This window comes from Dermacentor variabilis, chromosome 6 (genome assembly GCF_050947875.1).
Source record: "Dermacentor variabilis isolate Ectoservices chromosome 6, ASM5094787v1, whole genome shotgun sequence".
NCBI lineage: Eukaryota > Metazoa > Arthropoda > Arachnida > Ixodida > Ixodidae > Dermacentor > Dermacentor variabilis.
In genome coordinates this window covers 191,097,042-191,112,914 of record NC_134573.1, presented here as the reverse complement: position 1 = coordinate 191,112,914, position 15,873 = coordinate 191,097,042, and the positions used below count along the sequence as shown (strand labels likewise).

Sequence of the window (15,873 nt, the reverse complement as noted above, 5' to 3'; positions counted from 1 at the left end):
AATGTTTATGGGTGATAGCAGGTTTTTGTAAAAGAGCCGCTGTGATCAGTATTGCAAGTGGTGCATAGTTTAGAATGGTATTAGCAAGCACATGTCAGCTTCCTCAACGTCTGAGTTAGTGAATAGATTATGATTTATAATAGTACTACCAGTTTTACTGCTTGCATGGATATGGGCCAAGTTGTTAATTTTGGCATTATGTATAAGCGCTCAGTGTGAACACATGGAGCCCGTTGAGGAAGAAAACAGAAAAAGAGAACCGTGTAAGTATTCGTCACTGGCCTAAGTGCATTCTACAGTGACCAATTATATGTATTCTTGATCTTATTTCCACGTTCAGATATTGCGATTGATTTTCGCAATGTCATTTTGCACTTGCGACTTGGCCATCAGTGCGCCCCGAAGTTCGTGACCAGTCGGGGTAGCCTTTACAATGGCTATGGCATTGCAGCACTGCTGAGCTCGAGATCACAGGTTTGCTTGTGGCTGCGGCGGCCGCATATTGATGAGGGAGAGATGCAAAAACGCTCTTAATGCAAAAATTGCAAGGTGCAAAAATAAAAATTTTTTTGCATAACTTATGTTGTGCCATGCTTTGTTGAATCGAATGAAAAAAGCCAGAACCTACGACATCGTTTATCGCATTTGATAGTCGCAGATTTACGAGGACTGAGGTCGAATTTGGTACACAGCAAGAGCCGTCGCTTCGATGGGTGCCGCCATGTTTGTTGACGCAAAACTGTTATGTAGAGTTTGAGACACTGTGCTATGTAGCCAACACAAACGCAAAAGTGTCGCAAATGACGCAAACGTAAAAGCATCACCGACACAAATGCAAAACCCTCTTCGTGTCTCACACATGCGCAGTTGCGCTGATGCTATTTCTTTGTTCAAAAACTCCCTAATCTACATGACCTGATGTGAGTGTATTACATGGTGTCATGTTCAGTAGAGGCGCGCATACTCGATCGGTCTTGCGGTGAGCCTTTGCCAACAAGCTGTGACTGTCGCACTGTGTTGCACATTGGGTTAATAAACCCACGTTTGTTGATGATCTGTTTGTGATACCTTATGGAAGAGTCGACGAAGCCAGCCGCAGCACCTTTCCTGTGTTGCGGTGTGAAGGAGTGTTGTGTCCTTACGTGACCGCGCTCGTAAGTAAGCCTTGCACAAACCCGTCTCCACAACATATTGAGTATATCAGTTAAAATTTGTATGGTATATGGTAAGTATACGTGCGTTTGACCCTGTCACAAATCAGCCTTTTGCCTGCACCAACACTTGCATGGAAAGGTGAAAGGACTATTCCACCACTGTGAACACAGCGGTCCTGTAAATTTAGCGGTGCAGAGGCTAATTCGCTCTCGCGCATTGCTATGAAGATGATAAATGCATACTCGTAGTTAAAACTCTCAAGCCCTGCCTGTGGACCTGCCCTGAAATGCCAGAAGTACACGATTGTCAGTCCAAGTAAGCGTGTCTCGGGGTGATTGTGGTTCTTGCCAGTTATCTAAAGACATCTCTGCCACGATAAATCTGTTTTATGCAGTGAAGCATATAAAGTATGAAAAGAGCTCACTGTCATGAAAAGTAGTGTGCTTCCCTCAATTATATATGCATGCACACGCCGTCTCTGGTCACACTACAAATGTCAATATGTATAATAACTATACCAGCTGCTGTTCAGAGCTGTTTCTGACATTGCTTTGGCAATTTGGGACCTTCCTCACTGTTATATTTTCCCAGTTGTCACATTTTTTTTTTTTTTTTCACGCAGTTCTTCGAAAAACATGTCAACGAGGTTCTCCGATAAGTCTATGGGCCTAGTAGCAGTGCTGCGAAGCTGTCCAAATGAGCAAGCGTGTTTGAGTTATTAGTCGGTGACTGTAAATAGTAGACCTGACTTATGAGCTCGGATTTCGATTTCAGATTTCCAACAAAGGAATAAATGTGATATGCCACAGTAAATGTAGCTTAAAGTATGCACTGCAAGGTTTGTTTTTCCCACAGCTGTAAAAAAAAAATAGGTGGTGTCCAAAGCCACGCATCAATGACGTGTTTCTGGCATGTGCAATTGCTTACGCCCCATGCAACCAGCAAAAGCATAGCCTTGAAACTGTGCCGTAGGTCAAAGACAAGCAGCATTTCATAACTTTGGCAGGGAACACGGTGACAGAGCAGACGACTTGTCCCGCTTTCCCCAATGTGCGAGTGCATGTTTGTATGATGACTGCTGCTAAGCGAAACCAGCACCCCTCCTGGCCATGCAAACAGGCAGCATGTATCGTGTTGAGCCAACATGTCATGCTGCTTTTGTTTCTGTAAGTGACGCACACTTGAAGCAATCTAACTGAAAGAGGAAGAAGACAATGGCAGCATGTTTGGGTTACCGTGTATTAAAAGTGTACAGTATGCTACAACGGCACTACGCATACATACACTGCTGAGAAGATAGCTGAAGATGCTTATCATGATATGATTGGCAGAAACAAATCACACTGGCATGCCTATATGTGGTTGTACTCTTTACTGAGGACACCATCAGACTTCCATGCATTTCCGATGCTTAATGGTGCAGGCATCAGCACAATCAAGCTGAAACCGGAATCATTGGTAGACTGGTCTCTGCTTTCCAAAAAGGCGAAATTTCTGTTGCGGCATAGTGGGGTATATATTTCTTTTTTTACATGTTGAATTCTGGACACCCGGATTATTCACACTTCTAGGCAGTCCCCGTTGAGTCCGAATTATCGGTTGGTGACTGTAGCCAGTTCATCACACTCCAGACTGAATGAAAACAAAAAGCTGCATGCCGAGTGCACTATGCCTCAAGAACTTACGTTTGCATATCACAGAAGGTGCTCATGTGAACACACATTCATAACAAAAGGGGGAAAAAAGTACAATGGGCCTTCCATTGTTTGACTTAAATACTAGTGACAACCTACCTTGCACATTCTCCCTTACCTTTCCAGCATCGCTATAAGCTTGTCAAGTGGCAAGCGCACCTTGTGATGCCAATGAGTGTGTCAATAACGACTGAGCAGATATCCCAAGACAAGCGCAATTTTTTGGACATGTACTTACAGATGTACCATGGAATACATCGGTGTTCCAGTCAATAATTGTCCTGAAGCTTTCCTCAATGAGCATCGGACGAAACTTACTGGCATGTCAACATGTTCTCTCAGCAGATTAGGCTGGAAATTGGTGCTAGTCTTGGGATGTCATCAAAGTGGTCGTGGCTCCATACTTATTGGGCTAGATCTCTGCAATTGCGACGTGTGTGCACCATATGCATCTCTTACATTGCTGCAGAACATCTGGCAGCAGGAGCATGTGAACCTGTGGCTTCGGCCATACCGCATCCTCGTAACGTCAGCTGACAGTGGCCTTGTGGAGCCCATCCTGGACACCATGTCTCTGCACCAGGTGAAGAAGCACTCACAGCTGTCACTGCTGCAATACTTCGAGCAGCAGTTTGGGCCACCAACCAGTGAGGCCTTTTTGAGTGCACAGCGCTGCTTTGTTGAGAGCTGTGCTGCATACTGCCTCATCTCGTACCTCATACAGGTCAAGGACAGGTAAGGGATGTTTGGTTCACACTGCCTCTACACACATTTTCTTTCACCTTAGTTCAACCAGACTTACTGTTGTTGCACAATGCTGTTGGTAATCTGTTAGTGCTCTAAAGACCACTTGAATAATGTTGTATTAACCCTTTGAGGGTCGAATTATTTTGGAAAAAACTTTCCCAGGTGGTCAAATTACTTTATTGCAGAGCATGAATGTACAAAATGTATAAAGTCGGGAAAAAATACTAAAAAATAATTAGGAACAGTATTTTGGTGTCGGCATCACTCAGAACTGCAAAATGTTCAATAGTATTTCCGAGCGTGGTACTCCTTGATACACGGGTCTACGCACAGCGCCTTATCGCAGTCTGCACACCTAAAATGCGTGTCTGTTCTCTTGGAGTGAGGAGTTGTGTAGGCGCACACATGACATCTCTGCGTGTGGCTGCCTTGGGCAGAGGTCTGATGCACCCTCTCGCGTAAGCGTGTTGCCGCAGAGAGTGAGAATACCTCGTGAGCGGTGGCAATAAACTAAGATGTTGGTGATAAACAAGCTAAGAGCAGTGCCAATTAAGATAGAAATCAACTTCCGCCGCCCCTGCGAGAGCGTGCCGACAAAGAGGAAAAACCACGTCTCGCGCGCCTCCGTTGCGATCACCCGGCGGAACCGAAACCGCGAAAGCGCGTTGCAACTGAGAGCGAGAATACCTCGCGAACAGCGCTGATAAACAAGCTAAGAGCAGCACCAATCAAGATAGAAATCAGCTTCCACTGCCCTGCAAGAGAGTGCCGACAAAGAAAATGGCGTTTCGCGCGCCTCCGTTGCGATCACGCGGCAAAACCGAAACCGCCAAAGGGGCGTTGCCGCAGTCTGAGCGACGCGCTGAAGCTAGCAATCAGTCCTGTTTATCTCCCCAAGAAGGTAGCACAAATTTCAAACGTTTCTTGTAAGTGCTTAGAGGTGGCAGCACCTCTCAGTAAGCACGCATCGTCATTATGGCGCGAAATTTCAAACGGAGGGTCGGAACCGTTCCCGTACGGCAAAGACCTTGTGGGACAGAAAACCTCTGCCGTACATGTACGGCTAAAACCTTCAAAGGGTTAAGCCATGACTGGTAGCACTTTTAATTCGACTAAACTTGGAATGCATCCAATTCAAAAGACTGCAAAATGGCTCAATATATCAATAGGGTAGACTTCAGTTAATTCAACTTCAGTTAAAAAGGCCCCAGCCAGTGCCTGCACATTTCTGTGGGCCCAAGCCTTCGTTACTTCGATTTCAAAATTAGCTTTCGCCAGATAATTTGAACTTGACTAGTCAGTTTGCCACAATAGTGTTTTGTGCTAAAGCATATAAAAAAAAGGGAAAGGTACCACTGTCACGGGACATAGTATGCGTCCTTTAATTATACAGGCATGCACCCACCATCTCTGCTCACAGTAAGAACACCTACAAACCTAATAGTTATACTAGCACCATTCAGAGCTGTTGGGTGACGTTGGATGGCGATTTGAGCCCTTGTTTCACCTGCCATACGTTTCTCATATATGGAACTATTAATGGGGCCTAGAATACATTCCTAAATTATACATGCCTTGCACCGAGAAGTGGATAAAAACCATCTGTGTTTTGGGAAATCTAGCAGAACGGAATGGGGGGGGGGGGGGTCAGTAAGAGAAGAGAACTGCAAAAGTTAGGGGACGTTTAAAGCCAGCAAAAAAGCAGGGTCTATCTAAAGCTCTGAAGGCCTGCCAGTAAACTTACTAGTGTCTTGGTGTTTGTGCTGTGACCAGAGACTGCTCATCTCAGTGTGTAAATTAAGGAACATGTGCTATGCCCAGTAACAGCAGCACCTTTTTTTTTTTTGGCTTGGTATACTTCATCGCATAACACAACTGTATTGCAGTGAAGCTAACTGTAACAGCAAATACTGCCAACTTAATTACCTAATCAATCAATCATTTTTATATCAGTATCAAAGACACTTGACAAGTAAAGACAAGAAGCCGTCTATCAGGCTTGACAGGGTCTGCATCCCCGACTGCAACGTGCATGATAAATGCAGCACTTGAACAGAAACAGAAATACGTCAAAGAGGGTACAGAAGTTAGGTGTATTAATTGAAAGGTCCTAAATCAGTCATTAATGCCATAAATACTAGTAAAAAAAAGGCATAATAACAAGCCATTGTGCAAACAACACTTGTAGACATCAGCAGGTTCACATGAGTATATGAATACCACATGAAATGACATGTCGTGTTGCGAAAGGAAAACTCTCAGAAAATAGGAGCATCACAGCAAATCAAATAAAACAAATAGGTATGTGATTGTGTTATATTTGGAGCTCTGAATTATTATGCAGCATAGGTGTCTGATGTTTTAACGTCTGAGTGCCGCAGTTTGTACATGTTCTAGGCACATTCCAGAGTCCACGCATCCTCATTGTACGGACATACTCAAACTGATTTAGTCCTTACAATTCAGTAAGAAAGGAATTTTATTTTTCAATTCCAATTTATAGCGCTCATTTAACATTGTATGGTAGAGGTCATTTACTGGTAATGTATTTAGAGCCTTAAAGATTGGTTCCATGTGTTCATCCTATGCAGCATTAACAATGTTGCGAAAGGCTTTTCTTTGAAGTTTCTGAGTGTTAGTTTTTGTTGTTATGCCCCAGACTAAGTAGCAGTACAATAATTTAGACAAAAACGGGAATTTGTGAATTAAAAATTTTATATTCTGAGCCAGGATGTAGCAATATTTGCACAAAACCCTTACAGTTTTGGAAGTTTATTTAATGTTTCATTTACTTGGAACTGTCCACGTCATGTGTTCTTCAAAACCAACGCCAAGACTTCTAGCTTCACGCGATATTGATATATCTGATGACCCTAATTTTAAACTTCTGGTTATATTGAGTGCTTTAAGCTGAGGGCACAGTAAATCTGCTTTCATCTTTGCAGCATTGAAGTTTAACATGTAGGCGACGCTCCAAGCGTGAAGTTTACTTAACATTACATTGCCTTTTTCTATGAGGGTAGAAGGATCACATCTTGTTATGAAAATACATGTATCGTCTGCGTATATAATAAATTTTGTGCTAGTGCCTATGTTTACTATATTGATATTGTTCATATATATGTGGAAGAGTAATGGACCTAAGATACTGCCCTGAGGCACACCAGCTTGAATTGGTTTTGCTTCAGATAGAAAGCCATTAACAGTGAATTTCTGTTGACAATGATGAACATATGATGCGGAAAGTGTTAGGAAAGTGCCTCTAAAGCCATAATGTTCCAGTTTCTCAAGTAAGGGGTGGCGATTGAGTCAAATGCTTCAGAGTAATCCACGAATATGCATATAATGTTCATAGCCAATTTTCAAAAAACTGCAAGATGTGTTCTTTTTGGCACAGAAGGGCCGTTTCGTTTAAGCAAGCTCTCCTGAAGCTGTACTGGCATGGCGTGATAATGATGTTCTTCACTGTAAAGCTGAACATGTGTTGATATATCAACTTTTCAATGCATTTTGAAAATACGGGAATAATTGAAATTGGCCTGTAATTAGAGAAGTTATTGGTATCACCATCCTTGAATATCACCGTTACTCTTAATATCTGAAGTCATATGGGGAATGTGCCGGGGGAAAACATAAAATTCTTTACATGTTATAAGATGGGTGCGATTGTATTGATAGGATATTTTACGGGTTGTATCTGGAGGTCATCAGCATCAGTACAAATACTATTCTGCAGTGACATGAGGGAAGTTACAATTTCGTGCACCGTAATGGGAAACAAAATGCACTATCCATTATTGGTGTTGTTAAGTACTTAAGGCAATCAAGATCGTGCTTACTCTTGATTAATGATGTGAAGTATTAGTTAAGGAATCTGCTGATTGGGTATTTGTATATGTCTCGCCTCTATTGGTGATTGACAAAATTTATTCCTCTTTGGCGTCACCTTGCAGTATGGCATTTAACCGTTTCCACATTAGGTGAGGTCTTCTCACACTTCGGGAGAAAAAATGATTGGTCATGTAAATCCGTTTCACTTCTCGGAGCTGTTTGTTTAGGTTGTTCCGGAAATGCCTAAAGACACGCAAGTCAGCTAGGTCTGTTGTTTTCATGAAACACTGGTGGAGTTTCTTTTTCTTTCATACTCTTCAAGTGTTCCCATGTGACCCATGACTTATGGGCTTTCCGAGCTCGTTTTCTTAATGTACATGGAAAACTTTAGTTGTACACTGCCTTAAAAACGCTTATGAACTCTGCATAAGCTTCCTCTGGTTCACTAGAATCTATGACTTAGCTCCAGTCCATGAGACGCAAATTACAGTAAAATCATTCCAGTGCACAAGAATTTGTCTAAGTTTTCTCAGGCCGTGGTTTTGATAAGTTGGATAGTTTAGCGTGCTGCATTAAAACATAAACTGGTAAGTGATTGCTTTTCTGAGAGCTGATAACACCAGCACTAGGATGCTTGGAGGCAATATTGGTAATAAAGACATCTAGTAGAGTCGAAGTTGGTTGCACTCATGTCTGTAGGCTAATTGTGTTGATGTACAGTAAAACGTTAAACCGTACTCGCATAAACAGTAGTTTCGTTTTAAAAGTAGCAAAGTCAAATCTTCGACTCAGCGTCCATTGAACATAATGTGTTTTGTATCCATATAAATTGTACCAGCTTATTACGTACGTATTGGTTAACACATAGTGTTTCGACTTTTCGTCGCGCAAACACAGTGGTCTGTCGCCTCCATCGGGCGGCCCAGCAGAACAACAAGCCTCAGAGATCAGAACAATGGCCTCCAAGCACCCTGTGCATTTGCGCATGAAGCCACATCAACATCATTTCAGCGCCGTGCCAGAGAGCGTTGTAACGTCGTGCAATGCAAACAATGACTCGCGTAATGCTGAAGCTCAGATAAAAAAGACACCGGGTGCTCCGCATAGAAGAAACATTAGACATCGCTCATGCTATCAAACGTGACACAAAGTCCGCGCTGGCACGGGAGAGGGATCTATAGTTGACTGCAGTGTGTGGCATATTAAATGCGAAGAAGTTGCTCGGCAGCGCTGCTTCAACCGTGAAGAGATGTCAGCTACGAGGTTCGACGTTTCGCCATCGTTGCCTCTGTTGTTGCCGAAGTGTCGACTAGCGAAAGTGACGAGGACAACACGGAAAGCGACAGCATGGGCGATTAAGGCCCGACACTGGCAGAAGCTGCGTGTTACGTCAGCCTCATGAATGCAATCGTCGCGACGAGAACAGCACCCCGCAATGAAAAAGGTGCCCCGCGACTTCTGCAGCGTTACCGCCCGCATGCGCGGAGAACATGCAATGCCAATGAGGAATCACCATGCAAGTGTTTGCCAAGAAGAGGGAGCTGGCTGAAAAGCTGGCTCGCAGCTTCAGTAAGTTTAAAGCTTCAGTCTTTGCTGCTAGGCTGCCGCGGCGTCAAACAAGAATAACACTGTTGTCGCGCAAAGTGAACAAATACTGCATGTTTTCCTCCCTTTCATCGCACTCTCTCTGAGTTGCATTTTTGACAGGTAAGTGGGCGATCTCATGCTATTTCAGTTAAGCAACATTACCGTTTAGTACCTACTTTTTCCGAGCTCCGGCCAACTACGGTTTAACGAGGTTTCACTCTAGTTGTTTGCGTGCAAGATTCTGCAAAATTTGTCACGATTTGATGATTGCTGCAAGCAATCAATATTTGTCACCTCTAAGGATTACAGTATCATTAATATAGCTTAGGAAAGTTTCCAAAAATGTACTTAATTTGGAAACATTCGCATTAGTTGCATGATACATTACACTGTACACTCGAACACTGCTTTGGGTGGCAAGAATTTCAAAGTCAGGAGTAATTTTCGAAAATGCCTCCACAATAACACAGCAGATGTTACCTTTCACTAGCATGATAACTTGACCCCCTTTCTTTAGGCAGCGTAACTGCGTGTTCTGGCGTTTTTTCTGCCCTTTGTGTAATTCGACCTGCCGGATAATTTGACCAGCTTTGTTGGTACCGTCAGGATATAATTAACAGAAGTTGACTGTAATTTGATATTAGGACTGTGTGGTCGTTAATTAGTGATGCCTACCACTGTGCCAGTTGCACTCAGAGACAAAATCTGCTACATCCTGCTATGTTTCAGCAAAATATGAGAAATCTGTGCCCACCCTGCAACGAAAGGGTTGCCCAGGCTTTCAATAACAGCTAAGTCCTCAAGGGCCATTTCTCTGGCCTATCCAAAGTGGTATGGCCTGGACTAGTGCCTGTGTTAGCTTTGCAGTGCACTGAGCCGAAATCCTCGAATTAAGCCTGGATAATACCACCGTTTCCTCCATGAGCTGTTGTCTATTTGCATTACCTTCCGCCCAGCCGCGGGCAGGTTGCTTAAGCAACGGGACAGCATCGATTTGCAGGCAGCAGCAAGTGATAGCATTGACTCCAAGCCAGACCCTGTGCTCCTCTTCTCTATGACCAATGTTAAACTGGTGACCGAAGTTTCGGACGCTCCTATAGGTGTCTCGCTCCGTTTTTCTAACATAATGTGCATGCTGTCGCAGACATGGCAGCCTTGAACAAAGTTGCCGCATTCAATTTGTCTCCTATATTCCAATTTTTTTGGCGAGGGAATCTCACAGCTTTAAGAATGCCATACAGCCACTACTAAGATTTGGGTTGACTCTTCGCCGCTGGATACTGACGAAGTGGCGCTGGTTAGGCCTAGCGGTGTCATGCGGCCATGACAAAAATTTGCTGCCAGCTGGCATGTTGGTGGTCAGCAGGCTGCCGCGGTGAGGTGGTGGTCATTATTGTTACGCATATAAAACTACTATTTACAATATATTTACAAAGAGTGAAGGTTTGTGGAGGCGGAAGAGAGCCCAGCCGGGCTGTGTCCACTTTTCGTCCTCTTCAGGACCATTGTCATTCTTTTCTTTGCCTCATTATAACATGACCCCTGGCAGAAAAAGCACATTCCTGGTGCATCAAACGGGACTGGCAGGAAGAGCATGGTAAGGTTTTAGCCGTGCAACATGGACATCAGGTGAGGTGAGGCCAGATGACGTGGTAGAGCTGACAGGGACGATCTCATAGGTGGCATCGGTCACTTGACGTAAGATGCGGTAAGGGCCTTTGTAGCAAAGAAGTTTTTCCGAGAGCCCCACTCGACAGGAAGGGGACCAAAGGAGCACAAGGAAATCTGGTGAAAAATGTACGTCGTGGTACCGCTGATTGAAAACGCGCTTTTGATTTTCTTGTGATGCCAACAGACGAGTACGGGCAAGCTGCCTCGTATGGTCAGCATGGGAAATGGCATCGTGGGCACACTTGCTCCTCGAGGCATTAGCAGAGGGAAGTCAAGCGTTTAAGGACAATGCAGGGTTGCGACCAAACAGGTAAGACGGCAAATAACCGGCACGTTCGTGACGTGAAGAATTGCAAGCGAACGTGACGTAGGGTAGTGCAATGTCTCGGTCACAGTGGTTATTAGGCGAAACGTATTTAGACAGCATGTCAGTGATGCTCCAGTTCAGTCGCTCAGTCAGGCTGCTGGTCTGAGGGTGGTATGACGAAGTGAGCTTGTGCTTGATAGAGCAGGACTGCAAAATGTCGGCATTGACTTGGGAAAAAAAGGTACGACCACGGTCCGCAAGTACCTTTTGTGAGGCACCATGCACTAAAATGATGGCGCAGAAGAGGAAATACGCGACGTCACTTGCACAGCTGGTCTGAAGTGCTCTGGTTATGGCGTATCGCATTGCATAATCCGTAGCCACAGCGATCCACCTGTTGCCGGACTTGACTCGGGAAAAGGACTGAGAAGGGCTAAGCCCACTCATAAGAATGGCTCAGTTGGGATATTGAGGGGTTGATATCTGTCAAGAAGTGTCGCGGGTTTTTTTTTTTTTTTCAATGCTGACGGGGCTCGCATGACGCAGCGTATCACCGTACAGAGCAAACAAGGCCAGGTCAGTAGAAGGGATAGCGGACATGGTCATAGGTGCAAGTGACATCAAGATGGCCTGCAATTGGTGTGTCATGAAGCTCATGGAGAATGGCTGAGCGAAAGTGTCGAGGGACAACATAGAGAAGGGAAGGGACCGTCAACGGGAAAATTATGGTGGTACAAAACGCCATTCTAAAGGACGAACCACCATAAGGATCGGTCAGTAGCTGCAGATTCAACTCGCTCAATGAGGGTCCGCAAAGTGGGGTCATGGCATTGATCATTGGTCATGTCTGAAAGTTGGGAGATGGAGAGAACGCAGGCGGAAGCTTCTCCGTCGTCACCGTTGGGCATGTGTTTGGGATAAAGGGGCAAGCAGTCAGCGTTGCTATGCTGGCGCCCTTATTTGTAGACCATCTGTTAAAGAGGCGACGTTTGTGCAAGAGGTTTATTGATGACTGCTGGCCGGTACAACTCATATCTCAAGACATGCCCCCCTGCTTGGGTAGGCTACTTATACTGTAATGGTGGCGCTGGAGTGCCCACAAGCATGGCCCCCTGCTGGTTACAAGATACACCTTTCTTCCCTTTATTTGGCTACTGGTACCCATACCTTTTGGGCACTCGCCGGATCCTAGTGGATTGCCGCAGGGGCACTTTGCTTGGCCCTCTGCTAATGGTGCCACCTGCTGAGTAGACATGACTTCTTCTAATGCCCCCTCCCTCGGTAAAATTTTTTGGGGTACGTCACTTTGGGTATCTGCGTTCTCCGACAGCATTATTTCGGACCAGGGAGCCATTGGCGATTCCACTTTACATCTTAAGTGATCGGCATGGCAATACCTAAGGGCCCCACCTACATGTACCAGGAACGTCACTTTTGACACCTTTTTTACAATTTTGCCTGGCCACCAATTCACCCTTTCGTTGCGAACAGTACGGACATATACCTCTTTGCCTTGCGTAAAGTCACAGCTGTTACCCCTTCTTGCATCTGCTGTGAGCTTTTTTTTTTTTTTTTTTTCACTTCTGTTTTTCCACACTTTCATCCTGCACGGTTTCAGCATGGACAGTCTGCTTCTGACTTTTCGTCCAAGAAACAACTCGCAGAGCGCCGATTCTGTAAACGAGTGCGGCGTCATCCTGTATGAAAACAAGAAATTATCAATGCGGTGTTGTAACGACTGTATCCGGCCGGCTCTTTCATCTTCTAGCTGTAATTTCAAGATACCCCTCTTCGTGGTCCGTACCAACCTTTCCACTGCACCGTTTGACTGGGGGTAATACGGGGGGCGTGAAAAGTGACTTTACACCGTTTTGTTCCAAGAAGCGTTGAAATTCCCTGGATCTGAATTGTGGACCATTGTCGGTCACGACGACATTGGGCAGGCCATATGCCGCAAAGCTGCTCCTTACCGCCTCCACCGTGGCCAAGGCTGATGTGCCGTGCATTACTCTTACCTCGAGCCATTTTGAGTACGCGCCTGCCATCAGCAGCAATGATCTCCCTTCCACTTCCGCAAAATCTAAATTAACCCTCTCCCAAGCATTTTTAGCTATTGGCCATGGTTGCACCGGTACTGATTGCGCTGAATTCTGTACACTTTGACAGACCTCGCACGCTCGTACCATGTCTTCTAGTTCTGTATCAAGATTTGACCACCAAACCCAACTTCACACCAGCATTTTGATTTTTGTCATTCCTGGGTGGCTCTCGTATACTAAAGACAGAACACTTGGCCTAAGAGCTTTCGGGATAACAACCCGACTGTTCCACAACAAACAACTCTGCTCTATCGACAACTCATGGCGACGATTAAAATATAGGCGGTATTGCTCTTCTGTTTCTTCAGGCCAACCGCGCCATGTCATGTCTACTACCGCTCTCAGAACCTCATCCCTGTTTGTTTCTTGAGCCACTTCCTGGGCTGTAAAGGGAGAACCTCTGATAGAGGCGAAAAATATTTATTTCTTGTTCTTCCCTTGTAGTTGTTTCCAATGGAAGCCTCGATAAGCCATATGCGTGGCCCATTTGTTGGCCCTTCTTGTACTTGATGACATACTGATAACAAGCCAAGAAATTTTTCCATCGCTGCACTCTTGCTATCGCTACTTGACTGCTGTGTCTCTTCGGATCAAATAACTGCGCCAGTGGCTTATGATCAGTCACTATTTCGAACTGTCGGCTGAACAAGTACTTATGAAACTTTTCTATGCCAAAATGGCTAGAGCTTCGCGCTCAATTTGTGCATAGCTTTTTTCGGCCGCTGTAAGCATGCGTGACGCAAATGCGATAGGTCTCTCGCCGCGACCTTCGGTGTGCGCGAGCACTGCTCCAAGGCGGTATGCCAATGCGTCACATGTCAGGCGCAGCGGTTTGTTTCCATCGTACAAAGCTAGCACTGAATCCTCGCTCAGGAATAGCTTGCATTTCTGAAAGCTGGTTTCACACTCATTTTGTCCATTCCCACGGACAATCTTTTCTGAGGAGCTCGTAGGGCGGTTCTAAGGTTGGGGCTGTTCGGGAAAGGAACCTAGGCTAAAAGTTCACCAACCCCTAGGGAAGCCTTCAATTCGGAGACACCAGTCGGAGTCGGAGCGCTCAATATAGCTTCTACTTTATCTTTCATGGTATGCATACCAACCGCGTCAATTTCGTGACCAAGATAGCGGACGCAGTTTTTAAGAAATTGACATTTATCAGCGTTGGCATGTATCCCATGCTTCCGTAGTCTCTGCAGCACCTGTTCGGTGCGTCTCAGGCACTCGTGTTCGGTCTTTCCTGCTATGAGAACATCATAGAGATAGCACACTGTGCCCTTCAAGCCAGCCAATACCCGGTCTATTACTGACTGGAAAATGGCAGCTGCGCTCGCGACACGAAATGGTAAACGCGTGAAACGGAAAAGGCGAAGGCGTGTATTTATCTTTAGCAACTCTTGCGAAGGGTCATCCATTCGGAGCTGCAAGTACGCTTTCGATAAATCAAGCACACTGAAACAAGTTCCCCCTGCCAATGAAGCGAACACATCTTCTAGCAATGGTAGCGGGTAGTGGGCAACCGTAATACAGGGGTTTAAAGACACATGGTAGTCACCACAGAGCCTGACGGCTTCTCTGTCACTCATCAGAACTGCTACGACAGGGGTTGCCCATTGGCTTTCACGCACTGGGTACAACACACCAGCCGATTCCAACTCTTTCAACTCTTTTGAAGCGAAAAGCTTCACTACACTAGTCAACACCGCGCTTCGCGTGAGCCAGCGCGTGTCGGAATTGGCTTCGTAAGCGTGTTCAGAGTCGGCGCAGGTGACCACTGCCGCGCGCTATGCGTCATCGTTTGACGTTCGCCGCAAGCACGTTTATCGTGGAGGCCGACTATATAACCGCGTGTACATTCAACATGGAAGGAGAAGAGAGTGATACTACCGATACAGAGAGCTGTGTTTATGGCGTTACAGATATCGCAAGACAGTGAGCCCAACAATGATGAATAAAGAAGTTTAATAATCCTGCATAACTTATGGTATATCATTGATAAGCAATTTGCGTAACTACACAAGGCATATGTATAGCATAACCATAAGCTAACCAAAGCATATTCATAAGTGAAACCGTAAGCATAACCATAGGCTAAATCATAAAGCATAACCATAAGCTAAACCGTAAGCATAACCATAGGCTAAATCATAAAGCATAACCATAAGCTAAACCATAAGCATCACCGAATCTTTTCACTTCGAGATATCCAGGCTTAACCTTAGCTAAGCCGCAGCCAATTTTTTCAACTTTGTTTTTCAGGGCGTACAGCACTGGCCTGGCTTTACAGAATACAGGTTGCACTCCCTGCTTCAGAACAATGGAGCCCACAAACCCCTTAATGGTTCCAATTGGGCCTGTGAACACTTCCTTGTGCTTGTCTAGCAACCCCACCTGCTTAGTGAATGTGTTCACTCGCAAAACATGCGACTAGTTTAGGCGAGTATGCTTCAACCAGTCTCGGCCAAGCAATGCCAGTACCGTGTGCTCCTGTTCAATCACAGCTATCACGAGCGGCAGTCTAAAAGAATTGCCTTCATGAGTTACACTTACAGTGACACTGCCTTTCAAGGGAACGCTTGAGCCATTGTATATCCTTAAGCAAAACTGCACGGGCTGATATGGCAGACGTCCAAAATATTTCACAAATTCACTATCAGGCATAATAGATACTGCTGAGCCCGTGTCTATTTCCATGGTAATGGTTTGCCCATTTACATTCATATCAACTTTGTACGGCTCAACTCTTTCTCCTAACGCGTACAATTCTAAGCTAGACACGTCCTCT

General features: G+C 45.1%; 1 protein-coding gene across 6 annotated transcripts in view; it reads left to right on the top strand.

Annotated features, from left to right (window-relative positions):
* The window catches only part of fwd (phosphatidylinositol 4-kinase beta fwd), a 161,138-nt gene that overhangs the window by 131,219 nt on the left and 14,046 nt on the right, over positions 1–15,873 (top strand). For all 6 annotated transcript variants that reach the window (XM_075697209.1, XM_075697204.1, XM_075697206.1 and 3 more), the window contains one exon: positions 3,319–3,584. In XM_075697209.1, coding sequence (XP_075553324.1) covers positions 3,319–3,584 — 266 coding nt within the window. The remainder of the gene's footprint in view (positions 1–3,318; positions 3,585–15,873) is intronic.